Raw genomic sequence first — 18,155 nt, 5'->3', positions numbered from 1 at the left:
GGAAGTCAAGATCGATCTATCATTCAAACTCAATGGAAAAATTACATGATGTGGGCATCCGCAATGGAGAATAATCTCAAAGGCAAGAAGCTTTGGGGTTATGTAATGGGAACCGTTCCGGAACCCCAACTTAAGCTCACAAAGATGGAAGGAGATCAAGAGAAAGCACTTGAAGGCGATGCTCGTCTCAAGGCCATTGAAGATTATAATCATCAAATGGAAGATTGGGAGAGCAACCATGCAAAAATCCTTGCATGGTTTATGAATAATGTCGAACTTAAGGTATGTGCAAATATTGCAAAATTCCGCCGGGCAAATGAAGCTTGGTTTTTTATGAAGGGTATGTTTACCCAAAAGGACCTTGCAAGAGCTTATTTCTTGCAAGAAAAAGTAAGAACCACAAAACAAGGCGACATGAGCATACAAGATTACTATAGTGCTCTAAATCCTTTGTGGGATGAATTGGCTCTTTTAGAGCCTAAATGGGTATCTATGGAGGATGTGGTTCTAAGACAAAAACAAATGGAACAAGATAGATTGTTTCAATTTTTATTTGGGCTTCGTCCCGAATTTGAACAAGTGAGATCCTCACTTCTCCATAGATCCACGTTTCCTCCCTTAGAAGAAGCTATTGCCGAGATTACTCAAGAAGAGACTAGGCATAGCATGGGTAAAAGCATAGAGGAAGTTCTTGCCGTATCTAAACCCGGCAATCATGTTAAAACATACAAACCACCTCATTTTGGTAAGCAAGGGAGTGGTGGAAGAAAAATGATTATATGTCACCATTGTTATGAGCCGGGACATATTAAACCCGTTTGTCCAAAGCTAAATGGGGCATTCAAGCCAAAGGTGGCTTCCGTTGAAGAATCCACCACCAAAGAAGATGACGGCAAGAACGGGGATCTCAAAGACACTCTTGGACAAATCTCCTTGGCTCTTCAACAAATCTTAAAGGTCACTTCTTCCACCTCCGGTGCCGCCATTGCCTCATCATCACCTCCCGGTACGTACTCTTGGATTTTAGATTCCGGAGCTTCTTTTCACATGACCCCTCATGAAAATGCATTAACCAATGTGCACACCAATTCAAAAATGTCTTGTGTCTCTACGGCCGATGGAACTTTTCTCAAAATAAATGGTGTTGGAACTCTTGATTCTAAAAATGTTCAAAATTTCCTTGTTCCAAAAGTTAGAATAGTTCCAAAACTAAATCTTAACCTCTTTTCCGTTTCTCAAATAGTCGACCATGGATGTGAAATATCTTTCTCATCCCAAGGGTGCTTTGTGCAGGATCTCCGGTCCGGGAAGCGGATTGGGCAAGGCCATAGGAAGGGAGACCTTTATTTTATGGATAATTTAATGCTTCCAAATACCTCATTTTGTACTTATGTCCAAGACAAAAATATTGAAACTTGGCATAAAAGGCTTGGACATCCAAGTTACTCTAAAATGTATCTTTTTCCTTTTGGACACAAGTTTTGTAAAGAAAAAGATATCAATTGCAAAGATTGCATTTTTGGCAAAATGAAGTCTATTCCTTTTCCTATTAGATCCTTTGTGACAACAAGACCTTTTGAATTGATGCATTCCGATGTTTGGGGGCCATCTCCGGTTCTATCTAAAGGTGGTTATTCATATTATGTTACTTTTATTGATGATTATACTAGATATGTATGGATTTATTTTCTTAACTTTAAATCGGAAGTTTTTAACTTCTTTAATGAATTCCATGCAAAAATTCAAAATCAATTTCAAAGTCAAATATCCATTCTTAGATCCGATTCGGGTGGAGAATACTTATCAAATGATTTTCAAGCATATCTAAAACAACATGGCATTTGTCATCAAAAATCTTGCCCAAGAACTCCTCAACAAAACGGTCTAGCGGAAAGAAAACATAGGCATATTTTGGAAACCACTAGATCCTTACTCATTTCTAAAAATATTCCTAAAAATTTTTGGGCCGAAGCCGTGTTAACCTCCACCTATTTAATCAATAGGATGCCATCTTCAAAATTGAATAATATCTCCCCTTATGAAAAACTTTTTAATATGACACCCGACTACAATCGTCTTCGGATTTTTGGGTGTAAATGCTTTGTTCTTTTACATAAAAGAGATAAATTGTCACCTAAAGCAATAGAATGTGTATTTTTAGGATATGGTGAAAATCAAAAAGGCTATAGATGCTTTGATCATAAAAACAATAAGTTATTTGTCTCCAAAGATGTAACCTTTCTAGAAGATGAAAATGGATTTGACATATTGGAAAAATCAAATGAAATTGATTATATGTTTATCAATGATCTTTTAGAAGATTCAAATGATGACTCTTTGAGTCATCCGGAAATTTTAGAAAATACTCATGATTCTCATGATGATGATGTATCACCAACTAATGGTGACAATCTCCAAGTATACACTCGGCGTGAGGAAGCCCAACCTATTAGTGCTTTAGAAAAATTCTTGCGGCTTAATGAACCCCTAGAAGAAACCTCCCTTAGGCGTTCTTCTAGAGAATCAATTCCACCTAATAGGTTTGTCTCATATGAAACTCTTTCACCTAAATATAGAGCTTGTCTAATAGCCTTGCATTCTTACTATGAACCCTCCCATTATAATCAAGCAAAAAGTATACCTCATTGGGTTGAAGCAATGAAAGTTGAACTAGATGCTTTAAATAAAGCTAAAACTTGGGAAATAGTTCACCTTCCTCCAAATAAGAAAGCTATAGGATGTCGATGGGTCTACAAAGTCAAAACAAAAAGTGATGGTTCCCTAGAGCGCTATAAAGCTAGATTAGTTGCTAAGGGATACTCACAAGAATATGGCATCGATTATGAGGAGACTTTTGCTCCCGTGGCTCGCATGACAAGCGTTAGAACTTTAATTGCGGTAGCATCATCTAAGAAATGGCCTATATTCCAATTAGATGTTAAAAATGCCTTTCGTAATGGTCAGTTGAACGAAGAAGTATATATGGATCCTCCGCCGGGAATCAGTGTTAACCAAGGTCAAACCCTTCGGTTATTAAAAGCCTTATATGGTCTTAAACAAGCCCCTAAGGCTTGGTATGATAGATTTAGTGCTATCATGTTACAATTGGGATTTCGCTCATGTTATACTGACACTGCTCTTTTTGTTAAAAATGCAGGTAATAGTATCATCATCCTTCTGCTTTATGTTGATGATATGATCATCACTGGCAATGATGAAAGCGGTATTCTTAAAGTTAAAAATATGTTAAAACATAATTTTGATATGTCTGATCTGGGTTTTCTCAGGTACTTTCTTGGCATAGAAGTTGCATACTCTCCTCGAGGGTATATACTGTCACAGATGAAGCTTGCTGCAGACATATGCTCCAAATCTGGGATTTCAGATGATAAAAAGGTGGAGACTCCCGAGGTTATCAATGCTAAACTACGACTGGAGGATGGAGTTCTGCTGGACGATCCTACGCCCTACAGGCAACTCATAGGCTCCCTCACCTATCTGACTATCACCAGGCCCGATATTGCTCATGCTGTGCACTCTGCAAGCCAATTTCAGCATGCTCCTACATCTGTGCATATGAGTGCTGTGCTCCGGATCATTCGATATATTAAAAATACTTTGACTAAAGGGCTATTCCTATCCTCAATCTCTTCCTTAGATTTACTAGCTTATACTGATACTGACTGGGGAGGAAACCCAAATGATCGAATCTCAACTACTGGCTTTTGTGTATTCCTAGGAGATTCGCTAATTGCTTGGAGGTGCAAGAAACAGCAGAAAGTCTCATTGTCTTCTACTGAAGCAGAATACAGGGCTATGGCAACCACTACAATGGAGCTGGTGTGGCTTCGAAGTCTTCTTCAAGATATGGGAGTCGAAATTACCGGGGCTTCGAAGCTTTGTTGCGACAACAAAAGTGCTATCTACATTGCCAGCAACCACACTTTCCATGAGAGGACGAAACATATTGAAATGGATTGTCATTATGTACGTGATGAATATCTTCGTGGGACAGTAACACTGCCATATGTCACTTCAGAATATCAACTTGCTGATTTCTTCACCAAAGCCCTGCCTGCTCCTCGCTTCTTGTTCCTCCTTGGCAAACTTTCGGTCATTCCCCCGTAAAGTTTGAGGGGGGGTGTTAAAACATATGTAATAATACCATAATACCCGATAGGGGTATTATGGTCATTTCACAAAGTACCCCATAGGGGTACTTATTTTGTTTCTCGTATTTCACTATTTTTTATTTTTCTTTTTATTTTTATTTTTGTATTTTTTGGATACCGAAAAGGGGCCCCACAATGGAGTCGTTGGGGCCCCCAACGGTCACATATGTGACCGTTGGGGGCTCCCAACGACTCTATTGGGAGCCCCTTTGGTCTCCTCTTCTTATAAATAGGGGGAACCCCCCATGTATGTTGTATTGCTCTTGAGAGCTCCTCTTCAATAATAGTGATATTATTTTTCATGTGTGTAGCCTTTTTATAAGGCACTTTGTATATCCCTTAGTGGATTTTCTCTCTTGTGCTTGTTGCATTTGTCCGTGTGGGACATAGTGAATGCTTTAGCATTCTTGGTTTCTTCCGCTTATTTCATTACAGTTTCTACATTTCTCCTATGCATACCCTCAAGACAGTTAATATCGAAACAAAGTTATCCTGATCATTTCATTTATTTCAAACTGCTTATCATGTATAGAATCTTGTATGCAAATCATGTATATAGTCCTGTATGAAATCAAGCATGCATTAGTACTGTCTTTTTTCTACTATACTTGTGCACCTATCAGTTTTTCACAAATCAGACTCATTTCATGGGCGCATGTGATGATTAGAGCTGAGTGACAGGCGATGGCACGATTGCAAGATGGCTTCGAGATCTCATTGTTTCTTCTAGTTTTCACGTCCTGGACATGCCCTTTGGGCTTAATGCTTTGTACATGGGTTTCCTTGGGAAACCCCTTTTTTGTATAAACTGAAGTTTTTTTCTATACACATGGTTTTAATGGTTGATTCGCTGATGTAAGTTTGTCTGCAGTAATGCGCCCAAGGTTTGCGTACTTGTTATTTTCAAAAGTCATTTTTGTTGATCCGCTAAATCAAGACGTTGAAAAAAATAAGATTTTCAGTCTCTTTTAAGTTCTTTTAAAAATTTTACAAGTTCGAAATTTTGGGGCGTTACATTTACAGCACATGTAGTGTATACACATGTGTTGGCTGCGTTCTTGATGAGATTCGCAGCAATATATATATATATATGTGTGTGTGTGTGTGTGTTGTCCGCGTTCTGGACAGGTTCGCAGCATCATATATATAAATATATATGTGTTGTTCGCATTCTGAACAACTTCGCAGCAGCATATATATACATATATGTGTTTCCCGCGTTTTGGACAGGTTCGCAACAGCATATATATAAATATATGTGTTGTCCGCAGCAGCATATATATACATATATATGTGTTGTCCGCGTTATGGACAGATTCACAGCGGCATATACATATGTATGTACGTTGTCATATATTGTTTACACCTGCTGCTCATGCTTGTGTTGTTTAAACATGATGTCTGCATATGTCGTATGCATATGCTGTCCATGCATGTGTTGTTTGCACATGTTATTTGCACGTATTGTTTGCACATACTATTTGCCCAAGCTATTCACACATGTTGATGTATATGTTGTCTGCATTATGTTGTTTGCTTTATGATGTTTGTGTGTGTTGTCTGCATTCTTGAGCAGATTCACAAAACAAAGTCATAAGGAGGCAGCCAAGAGGATTTTGCATTATATCAGAGGCACTATTACAGGTGGTTTAGTTTATCGATGTGGTGTCAAATACAATGATATACCATTAACTGTTTTGGCTTATTTTGATTCTGATTGGGCAGGAGATCCTTCTACTAGAAGGTCAGTTACGGGGTATGGAGTTTTTCTTGGTGACCATTTGATTTTTTGGGCAAGTAGAAAACAATGTACAGTAGCAACATCAAGTATCGAGGCCGAATATAGATCCATGGCAGTAGTGACCTCAAAACTCTTGTGGATTAGACATCCCATTGTTCTCTCTCACCTTGTTTTCTCCTTAATAGGGCATGATTCCCAAGGCAGATTCTGACAGGCGGCTACCGTTGAAACACCTCAAGAGAACAAGGAGATGGTTGGCAACTTTCAAGACTCACTCATGCAGATAGCCAAATCCTTGTCTCAATTAGTTAAAGCCTTTTAACCTCTTCTTAGAGGATTGTCTTCCTCAGCTGGAGTCGCGGTATCATCTTACTCCAACCCCAATAAAAAAATTTGGTTTCTTGATTCCGGTGCATCTTTCCATATGACCCCAAACTATGATATTTTATCTAAATGTTATAACAACTCAAGTGTTTTAAGTTTTTACGGCTAATGGTACATCTATTGAAATCAAAGGAATAGGCAGTTTTGAAAAGATCTTTCAAACTCCAAAAAAAAAACTTATTCCAAAAATTAGATACATTCCTAAATTAAATTTAAACATTTTATCCATCTCTCAAATATTTGATTATGGTTGTAATATCTTCTTCTCTTCAAATGAATGTTTGGTGTAGGATCACCGGTTAGGGAAGCTGGTTGGGCAAGCCCATAAAGAAGGTCTCTACTATATGAATTTTTTGGAGATATCGAAAGATGTTTTTTGTCATAATGTCTAAAAAATGGATTTAAATTTGTGGCATAGAAGATTAGGACATCCAGATGTATCTAAAATCCAATATTTTTAAGTTTGAAAGAACTTTATAATATTAATGATTTTACTTGTAAAAACTGTGTTGTTGAAAAAATGAAAAAATTACCATTCAATGATAAAACTGTTATTTCATCTAGACCTCTTGAGTTGGTTCATTCGGATGTTTGGGTCTAATACCAATTTTGTCTAAAGGTGGATGTGCATATTACTTTATTTTTGTGGATGACTTTACTAGATATACTTGGATTTACTTCCTTAAGCATAAATCTAAAGTGTTTTCTCACTTTCAAAATTTTTATTAGTTAAAAATGGGTTTGAAAATGATATTTCTATATTTTATATTGATTCAGAAGGAGAATTTTTGTCAAATGAATTTAAAAATTATCTCAACTCACATGGCATTACACATCAAAGATCTTGCCCACAAATACCACAACAAAACGGCTTAGCTGAGAGAAAACATAGGCACATTGTTGAAACTTCAAGAACGTTGCTTATTGCTAGCCATGTGCCTAAGGTTTTTTGGGCAGAAACTGTCTTGACTGTTGTTCATCTTATAAACAGAATGTCATCTTCTTCTCTACACAATATTTCACCTTTTGAAAAACTCTTTAAATTCATTCCTGATTATTCTAAATTACAAACTTTTGGTTGCAAATGTTTTATTTTAACCAATAAGAATGCAATTTTTTCTCCTAGAGCTATTCTTTATGCTTTCTTTGGTTATGCTAATAACCAAAAGGGATAAAGGTGATATGATTCTAAGAATGGAAAATTATATATCTCAAGAAATGTAACTTTTTTGGAAAAAGAATTTTTTTTTATAAACATCAACCTAAGGAAGTAACTGAGTATTCGTTTTTGTTTTATCTTGTTTCAAAACAAGATATTGAGGATTATGATTGTGAGTATGATTTTGAGAATGTTATTGAATCCAAAGATGTTGAATCTCTTGATGAATTGCCTCATGTCAAACTTGTATTCAATATTCTAGACGGGGAAATCAAAATCCACCATGTGCACTTGAAAATTTTTCTAACTTCAGTGAAGATGAACTGTAAATTATGAAATTATCTAGAGTATCAAAACCCTCATCAAAATTTGTATCCTATGACTCATTTTTCTCAGAATACCAAGCATGCATAACCCTAATTCATTCATATGCAGAACTTTCATCTTATGCTCAAGCCAAAAAACACTTTGAATGGGTTAAAGCTATGAGGATAGAACTAGAAGCTTTGGAAACTTTGTCTTTACAAAATCTTTCACAGGGGAAGAAACTCATTGATTGTAGGTGGGTATACAAAATTAAAACCAAGAGTGATGGGACCCTTGAACGATATAAAGTTAGGCTAGTTGCACAAGGATATTTGCAAGAACATGGCATAGATTATGAAGAAACCTTTGCACCTATTACTCGCATGACCATGGTCAAACCTCTTATTGCAGTTGCTTCTATTAAAAATTGGTTCATATATTAAATGGATGTTAAAAATGCTTTTTTAAATGAAAATCTTATGAAAGAAGAGTACATGGAGGTACCCTCTGGTATGAGCATTCCTCAAGAAAAGGCTCTTCGCTTATAAAAGGCATTATATGTGTTAAAACAAGCACCCAAAGCTTTGTATGATATAGCACATGTTATACACACACAGCTAGTCAGTTTCAACACGCTGCCACATCTATTCACATGGGAGTTGTTTTGCGTATTATTAGATATCTTAACAATTCTATTTCTAGAGGCTTTTATGTCTTTTGTTCGTCTACCTAAGCATGAAAGAGTTCATTTTTTTCTTTAGAGTTGTCAAGCATTGTTTTATTTGATGCCAAAGGGAGAAAAAGGATAGTGTTTTAATCCTGTCACTAAGAGGTTGTGGATATCTAAGCATGTGGTGTTCATAAAGCACATTCCATACTTTGTCTGCAACTCTACAAAGAAAACTGGTGATTCAAACTTTTACTTTCTTTTTATCCCATATTCATCCGAGAAGATAAAAGAGTTCACACAGCTGAAAGCTGATGGTGGAAGGGATCACAAAGTTGAACTTTGTTATTTTATGAGAGGCGGAGTTAGGAGACTGGGATCCAGCTACACATAGAATCAAAATCCTCTCGCAGATAATTCCTAAGCACCTTAAGAAACCAACATCATTCAGGTACATCATAGTATTAAACCATCAATAACTCCATCTCTATTTATTTTATGACTCATCCTCTATCTAGCATCAAGCCTACCTTGCTTTAGTGCATTCCTATGTTAAAACTAACTCGTATCATGAAGTTTTTAAATCTGACTGGCAACAAGTCATGGCTAAAGAACTTGTTGCACTGGAAAGAATGCATGCATGGGATCTAGTTATATGGCCAGCATGGAACAAACTACCATTAGTTGTAGATAAGTGCATAAAATCAAAACTAAAGCAGATGGAAACATTCAGAGGTACAAGGCAAAATTGATGGGAAAAGGCTAAAATTAACAGTTTGGGATAGACTATGCAGAGACATTTGCCCTAGTAGCCATATGACCACTATTGCTACCCTATTTGCAGTAGCTACAGTTTAACAACTCAATTTATAGCAGCTAAATGTGAAGAATGTATCCCTTAATAGTTATTTGAAAGAAAACTAGATGAAATTACCAGAGTGTATGACCAACTGTGAAGAGAGAGTTTGTTTTCTTTGATAAGCTCATTATGGGCTTAAGCAATACCCTAGAGCTTGGTTTGAGTTGTACATGATATACAACTTGGGTAGATGTGTTAAGATGACTAGGGACATTTTGATCATCACGCCCACCAAGGGCATTTTCGCAATTTGGCCTTGCAAACCATTTTGGGCACGTTTCCATTCTGCTCTTTATTGTAATGTATTTCAGTGGCAGTTTTGTTATTCTTTATTATTTCTGATGTAATTTTGATACTTTGTAACTTATCCTATTAGGGTTTTCTTACAAGTAATGAAAGGCACAGGTGTTAACCCAAGGTTGCCAGGCTAGGAAGCATAAGCGGGAAACGATATGGGAAGCAGAAGCGATGCATTTTAAAATGTATAGGAAGCGGGAAGGAAGGAATAAAAAAAACAATATAAGAATTGAATGGGAATCAAAATGGAAAAAAACTAAAAACTAAAATAAAAGTGATTATTCTTAAATTTTATGATTTTTAGTGTAAGAATTAAATTTTTAACATAATCTAAAAATGATGATTGCCAATTTAGAGAAATCACATGGAAGTGAGTGAGAAGTATTGAGAGGAAACACATAAGAAACATGAAAAATAGAGTGAGAAAACATATAAGAAGAATATATGAAGTGTGTGGAAAGCATAGGAGAAGCGTGGGAGAATCGAGATTCCTATCAAGTTTCGAAAGCAAAGCAAGCTTCCCACCTATCTAAAAAGCTTCTGGTAACTCTGTGTTAACCCCTCACCAACGAGAGAACAAGGGATCAAAGTCAATGCTTCATCTTCTTCTCCTGTGACATGTTCATTAAAATAGTGTGCTTCTCTACAATCAATCCTGATCAGTACGTGAGGCACACATTTGCATATTTGCATGATGCAAGAGAGTCATCTTAAAGAAAGTGCATTGTGTGCACAAGGTGCAGGAGATCACAAAATATGGTATTAATATGCATATAATGAGTTCTTCCATTGTTGAGATTGATACCTTGGCTGAGTATAAGACCAGATCATCCTTGTTCAACTTGAGGGAATGACTACCACCAAATGATGCCAGATTCAATGCAGCACGTGGTTCTCCCTGATACAACCATAAGGATGAAACAGTTGTGTGGAAGGTTTGGGCAGTGCTAGTACCAATTGAAATTAGGGACATGCGATATAAGATTTGAATAGCTTACTTGAGAGCCTGTTGTGACAATCAATAGATCTTTTGGAGCATATGCATCTATATCTTCCACTTTCACCTGTATGAATGTGGAGAATCTCATCAGCCCGAGCACATCATAAGCAAAAGTATTCACAAAAGGTAATCTTGTAGAATGAAATAACATCATCATGAAGAATATAAAGGACAATAGAAGTACATTGAAATAGCCAATATTAGAGGGAAATCATTTCTTCTGTGCAAAGGCTGTAAAAAAAGGATATATTTTATGGACTTATGAAGTAGAAAATAGATTGTTTCATATAATTTACAGATATATACTGCACTGAGACTAACAGAGCACCAAAACTACAGTCTCTAGCACTTATGAAAAGTCATGGAAGAATATAATTTACAAAAAGGGCGTGAAGTAGCAAATGGATTGCCTCATATAATTTACAGATATATACTGCACTGGGACTAACAGAGCACCAAAACTGCAATCTCTAGCACTTATGAAAGGGCATGCAAGAACATAATTGCTTACCAGAGTTGATGGATCAATTGGTGCCTTCCCATCCCTAAACGCTGCATCCAAGTATGTTCTTAGCGACATACCAACAAAAACCTGTCATAATAATGGCTTCCAAAGCTATTCTCTGAACAATGCATATGCAATGGATGCAGAAGTCTTGCAACCTTGCATTTTAATGTATAAAACTAAACAAAATATGGGATCTGCAGTTGAGATAAAATAAAAAGCCTTACCAGTTTCCTGCCAGTCAAATCAGCTGCAGCTTTCAAGCTTCCAAGTCTGTGTATATTTGATGCAAATTGCGTAGCAACAACTCTTCCTTCTGCAGCCGATATATGTCGCAATAATGCTTCTGCGACAACACTCTCACTTACAGACCTTCCAGGCGAGAGTACATTGGTCGAGTCGCTCATCATCTAACAAGACCATGTAAATTTGCTAGTAATATTCAGGTGATCAATTCTACATCGTTCAGTCATATAAAGATAAATTTGCGGTTAACAATCATTTACAGGTCACAAAAGCAAATGTTAACATCAGAACTCTTAGGATGGATATGTCACTAAGTATCATTTTAAGAAAATGACAATTACACTTGGGAAAGTGTTTCAAAATAGAAATGTTCCCATATTGTAATCCAATCAATGCCAATAACATTATACCTAGATAAGCAACCAAGAGAGGTTTCAGTTCAAATTTTACCATGGTCTCTATATATATGAGATCTCTCCCATATATTTGTAGTGATTAGATGTCATAAACCTAGAATTAAGAGCCTTAGAAAAATGTAAAACTTGTGAAATTCAATCACTGCCTATAGGAAAAAAAAATACAGGATGTCGGTGGGTCTATAAAGTTAAAACTAAAGGAAATGGATCTTTAGAAACATACAAGGCCATATTAGTAGCCAACTATGTCACATAAGTGTGGGTGAAGCGATGCAGCACTTTAAAAAAAACTTGGGTGTGGGAGGGTATATATAAATTTTTTTAATATATATATATATATATATATATATATATATATATATATATATATATATATATATATATATATATAACTTGGGGGGCTCGAGGTACCTCTACCCCACTATTTTTTTTCAATTGGGGGGTAGGGGGATTGAGGTACTCCCCCTCCCCTCCCCCCTAGTCTAAAACGGACTCGGTCAAAGTTGACCAAGTCTATTTTGGATAGATATGACCACACCCAAGGTCATTTTGACTACACTGGGTATTGCACCCACATCCGCATCGCATAGCGTCGACACGGGTGCGGCACCCTACTGGGCGAATCCCTGCGACATAGGTAGCTAAGGGTTACTCTCAAGAATATGATATTGACTATGAGGACTCTTATTGCCTTAGCATCAATTAGAAAATGGCTTGTCTACCAATTAGAAGTTAAGAATGTCTTTTTAAACGGTGACCAAAATGAGGAAGTGTGCATAGATCCTCCTCTTGGTGTAATATCGCGTTTTTCTTAGAACTGAGCGGTCTGTCAAAATGGATCTGGAGTTGGATCGGATTGGATCCAAGGCCTACAATCCAAACTAATATGGATTTGGGTCTTATTTAAGTCCTACTTAAATCTGGATTTGATCCAGATCTTGATCCATTTTTGTTTTGGGTATGGGTTTGGATCTTGAATCTGGATTCGGATCCAAATCTAAGCCCAATGTTTTATCGGCTTTAAACCCAATATAAAGCCTTAATTTGGAGTTTAATAAGGTTGATTGAGATAGCTAGTTATGAATTTATAGGTTTCGCTTTCTATTGTAGAACGATTAGAGAATCATATCTTTATTGATCTTAGATCTTGATAAAAGGTTATGCTTGGGTCTTTTGAGGAAAGATGGCGCCTTAAGTAAAGTTATGACGGTTGGCCGCACAAGGCCTTGAGATATAGGAATAAGTTAAGGTTATTTCGGACAAAGAGTCTGTTAGAAATAGCAAGGACAACAAACGATAATCGGATTATGATAAAATACAGAGACCTCATTCAAGAAACAAAAGTTTATTAAGAAATTTACACATATATTTTGTCTAACTAAAACCTTTCTCAGGGACTTATTATGAGTTGTCTTGATCACTTTAAAAGCATACGTGTTTGAGATCACTCACACATGTGGTGCATCCTCATTAACATTGATTAACTAAGAACAGGATCTTTGCGAATAATCTTTAAATGAAATTTTGCGGACGAAATTCTTTTAAGGGGGGTAGGATGTAAAACCCTCATTTTTTCGAAAATAAATAAATAAATTTGAACCCGGGTCGGACCCGGACCCGTAATCCATTAGGGTTATAAGCGGTTATCGCGAGGGTTTTAAACCCTCGCCTTTTTCTTTTATCCCCCCGTAGCCGCCCCGTTTCCTCCTCTCCTTCCTCACTGGAAAAAGAAACCCTGTTGGGGTTTCCCGTTTCGGCCCACCCGGGCCCTCTTTAAAAATCGCAGACAGGAAGGAGGGTTTTCGCACCCCTGCGTTGCTCCCCTCTCGGCTCTGCCCTCTCCGCGTGGGACGCCGGTTGACGACAGCGTCGCCTCCCTCACGTCCCGCTCGTCGCCGTTGTCGTCACCGCCGACCTCCCAGGTACGCCTCCATCTCTCTCTCGCTCCCAACGTGCGACCGCACCCCGGCGCAGATGACCTCCCAAGGGAGCCCGATGCCGACGCTCATCGACTCTCAAGTAACCCCCTTACCCTTTCTTCTTCTCTTCTTCCTTTGTTTCTTCATCTTCTTCCATCCTTCCTTTGTCTGTCTGAGGGTCGGTAGGAAGCCAGCGGCCCCCTGCCGCACCCTCCTTTTCTCTTTGTGTCGCCAGAGGGCCGGCAGTCCCCTGTCGTGGCCCCTCTCTCTCTCTCGTTGTACACCAAAAGGCCGACAGGGAGCCGACAGCCCCCTGTTGCGCCCTTCCTTTGGGTATGTCGGAAGGTCGGCAGGAGGCCGGCGGCCCCTGCCGAGCCTTTCCCCTCTTCGTTTGGGTCAGCAGGAGGCCAATGGTGCCTGCCGCATCCCCCTTCTTCCTCTTCTTCTTGCCGGAGGGCCAGCAGCTTTGTCGTGCCCTCCCCCTTTCTGTCGCCTCTCTGTTCCGGCCGACAGGCAGGGGCGATGCCCCTGCCTGATCCCCCTTTTCGGTAAGACCAACGAGGGCTCCGCTTGTCTGGTAGATACAGTTAGTGCACTGCCACCTTGTGTTGGGACGCTCCAAGTTCGAATCCTAAATGGTATGGTTGTATAGTTGATCAGGGTTTGCTTAACCCAAGCCTTCAGGTTAGCCGAGCGCTGTCGTTTTTTCGCCTTTCTGGCAAGTCGGCAGGGGCCAAGCCCCTGCCCCTATTTGCGATAACAGAAGGTTGGCAGGGGATTTAGCCCCTGCAGCCATCTGTCTTCTCTGCTGTTGTGACCTACCGTCAGGTAGGAGGCGGGCCCTTCTTGCGCCTGTTTACGGTAGGTAGGGGTGCAACCCTGCTCCTTCTCTCCTTGTGGATTGGCGGGCAAGGGCGGTGCCCTGCCTTTTCTTTTTTTTGATGGCCTACTAAGTGTTCCTCGTTTACGCAGATTGCACGACAGGTCCCGTTCGTTCTCCAACAGCCCTTGCTCCACCATCATCCTTCTCTATTTTTCGATTTTCATCAAAGGTACGGGTCTCTTCTTTTGACATAAGTGAGAAATCGAATACCGATTCGATTCTCATGCTATATCATGATAAAAAACCATGGTAAAAGAGTAGATCTATGTGATCACTCTAAGATATACGAAAGAGGATCTATGGATCCCTTTCCATGCATGCGTTTTTTACTCTTTTCATCTTTAAAATATTTATTTCTGTGCTAGAACAAAAATTTTAAGTAATGCATATGCATATGTTTAATGCCTAGTTTTCGTGGGAATCGATTCCTATGGGTGAATCATGTCATGGACTGAATAAATACATGAAATTGTATGTTGAAATCGTGGTGTATGCATGGTATTTTAAAGAAAAAAAATGTGTAATGATGTGCTTGCTGAAAACATTGAATACATATGCATTGTGGAATAAGCATACACAAGTGGCTTAGTGATTCTGTTAAACTTATGAACGTGCATATGATTTGTTTTGGATATTGTCATATGTGAATGTAACCATGTTTAATCTCTACATATTTAAGCCTTAAATCTGTAAAGACTTGTATGTGCAACCTTGAGAATAATTACAATGTGTTATGGAACCTTGCATGATACATGTATAGTTGTTTCTTAAAAAAATTCTGTTTTAAATGTTTTGTGTCTGGGTTGGAGCCGAGCCTCAACCGATTGGAAGTCGGCTGGGTGGGTGTAAACCTTCTTCAAAAAAAAAATCTGGGTATTCAGTTATGCTTTTTACTTTTTTCCAGACTTGTTAATCAAATTAAAGTTGGCCTGTTGTGTACAAAAGAATGGGGTTTGGTTTCATATGCTTGGAATTGATACGATATGCATTAGCAATATACTATCTCAAGTGATTCCAAGTGCTCGTGTACATTTAAAAAGAACGAGCCTAGTCATGTGATTATTTTTCAGATTTTTGCTAAGTATGGTGAACTTAATCTGATGAATGGAGTTCTTTTTCTGCTTTAGTTTGAATTTAGCATGTTGGATATGAATGCATGCCTATTAACATGTTATTGCAAAGTTTGTTTTGGTACAGGTGCATACATGATATGAATGTGTGCAGCCCTAAAACTCAATTTCTAGATCCGGGTTATGTTCATGTGTGTGGATGTTAACACATGTTATGAATGAAAAGTTTCATATGCCTACATTTATGGGACATGTTTAATTATCGTGCATTTATGGATTTGTTTCAAGTGCATGTGCATACATGAAATCGATGTGTGTTTAGTATGTACAATCCTGCATAAATGTTCTCATGTACTTATGAATCATGAATAAATGCATGTGCGTTAAGTGATTTTATGAAAGTAATTTCACATGGAAGGTGAACACATGCATATAACTGTGGTAGCTCATGCACATTGTTAAATTGGTATGAATGAATGTGCATTTGGAATCATGTTGGTATCGTTGCATAAATTGTTTATTGTTATGATTTTTGCATAAATTGTTTATTGTTATGATTTTTGCAATGTAATTAAAAGTAAATAAAGAGCGAATTAAAGCTCAAGGCTCTTCAGGCCTACGATGACTCATTTCGATCCTCAATGCACTGTCTGCGGAAAAACGGCAAGGCTCGACTAACCTAAAGACTTGGGTTAAGCATGTAATAACCACATTTTTTAATAACCGCATTTTTTTCCATTAAAAATTTTAATATTTTAGGCGTAATTTGGGCGATTTGGGCATGGATCCAAGTTTCGGATCCAGAACCCATACCTAAGTGCTACCTCTTATACATATAAACCTATTAAATATATATATATATAAATAAAAAATAAAAATAAAAATATATCATTAGGTAGGGATTTGGATCCAACTATGAATCCACATTTTTTAAGCAAGATCTGGATCCAACACACGGTTGGATCCCGAGTTGCGGGTCGCAGGTTTCGGACCCGGGTTACGTTATGGGTAGCGATAAAGAGGGAAATCGGGGTTAGGGTTATGAAAGAACCCTAACACGATTTTGGCAAAGGGGCGCGGTGTGGAGCCGCCAAGGGAAAATCTCGCCCTCCTTCCTTTTCGGAAGGAGGGGGGGCGCTCCTCTTTAAAAAGGGGGGAGGGGGTCTCGCCCTCTGCATCTCCCTCTGTCTCTCTCCCTCTCGGTCTTCACCTCCCCCTCGACTCCTCTATGCTTCGGATCGATCTCTGAGCTCTGGTTTGCTGCTTGAAGCCCTTGCCGGAGACACCAACCTCTTCTCTAGTGGTGGTGCTGTCAAGGTCGGTCGACCATCCCTCGTGGTTGCCGCAGCCTCTTCGCCGGAAAAAGGTAGGTTTTCCTGTGTTTTTTCTTTTGGGTATTCGGTGGGTCGAGCATGGGAGAGTGGGGTGCCGGAATCCAACGAAAAAAAGGGGGGTTCGATTCTGCTATACGGGTTGTCCGAAAACCCCAAATCAATCGATTTAGGGATTTCGGCTGCCGTGAAAGGAAACCCTAATTGAAAAGAAAATTGGGGATTTTCGGCTACTGTGAAAACTCCAACTGCAAGGGGTTATAAACTGAATATAATGTCAATCTCTGATCGTGGAATCTATGGGCGTTTATGTATATGTTGGCAATACGAGAAGTCTGTCTTTATTGTTAACATACATAGTCTCAGCTGCATATTTAAAACATGTACAATGTGTTATCTGAAGTATTCAATTGCACTAGGTATGTTTAGTTTTTCTGCATTGGATGAAGCACCAAATATGTTCGGATAACGAGTAAGAACTTGGAATTAGTTGCTAAATGGCCATACAGACTCTTTAATTATTTTTAGCAAATATGTTATTTTATAGGATGGCTTCCTCACATTGTTTCCTTCCTCATTCGATTAAGTGGTGATCCCTGGTTCTCATTGATTAATTAAGTGTCTTTCTACCCTCTGGAATTTCTGAATGTCTTATTAGTAAAGAAGTGATGTTTTAGATGTAGAAGTCTGCAGTTCTTTCTTTCTTTCTTTGTTGTTCATGTAAGATTTATAATCAACGTGGGTTGCGGCTTGTGTTCTGAAAAAGGGGTTGCACAGTCCCCTCAATATCACGATGCTGTGATAGCAAAGAAAAAGTTGCATTTATATCCTATGTGGTTCTTGATAATATAGACAATATATATAAATATATATGTATGCATGTATCAGCGTTATGACTTAATCAAGATTTCCTTTTCATTTAGTTCTGAAAATCAGTCTCGACTAACCCTGTTAGGGGATGTCAAACACCCGGTTATAATATACATAGTTTGGGTATTGGTCCGAATAGTAGACCTCGTTGGCTGAATGAAAACTATTCTGCAGGTTCTCATATGGTATGACACAGGTTATTATTCTGACTTCTTAAATTTTCAGACTTGTCACGTGTTCTGAAAGTGTTAATACTCAGAGTTTGTATGATTATTTCTCAGTTTAAGTACCACAGATTATGAGATTGTAATATTCAAATTGTGGCATGTT

At 38.3% G+C, this 18,155-nt stretch overlaps 1 protein-coding gene across 1 annotated transcript in view; it reads right to left on the bottom strand.

The window, feature by feature from the left end:
- EMB2746 (RNA-metabolising metallo-beta-lactamase family protein) overlaps positions 1–18,155 on the bottom strand; it is a 157,638-nt gene that overhangs the window by 75,661 nt on the left and 63,822 nt on the right. Inside the window, exons 7-10 of the mRNA XM_089999530.1 lie at positions 11,318–11,500; positions 11,097–11,177; positions 10,584–10,649; positions 10,391–10,483 (exon numbers count right to left, since the gene is read on the bottom strand). Of these exons, the coding sequence (XP_089855656.1) occupies positions 10,391–10,483; positions 10,584–10,649; positions 11,097–11,177; positions 11,318–11,500 (423 nt within the window). The remainder of the gene's footprint in view (positions 1–10,390; positions 10,484–10,583; positions 10,650–11,096; positions 11,178–11,317; positions 11,501–18,155) is intronic.

This window comes from Nuphar pumila, chromosome 3, assembly GCF_984573655.1.
Source record: "Nuphar pumila chromosome 3, dmNupPumi1.hap1.1, whole genome shotgun sequence".
NCBI lineage: Eukaryota > Viridiplantae > Streptophyta > Magnoliopsida > Nymphaeales > Nymphaeaceae > Nuphar > Nuphar pumila.
Note: the sequence above shows the minus strand (reverse complement) of the source record. Positions and strands in the feature narration are given on the sequence as shown.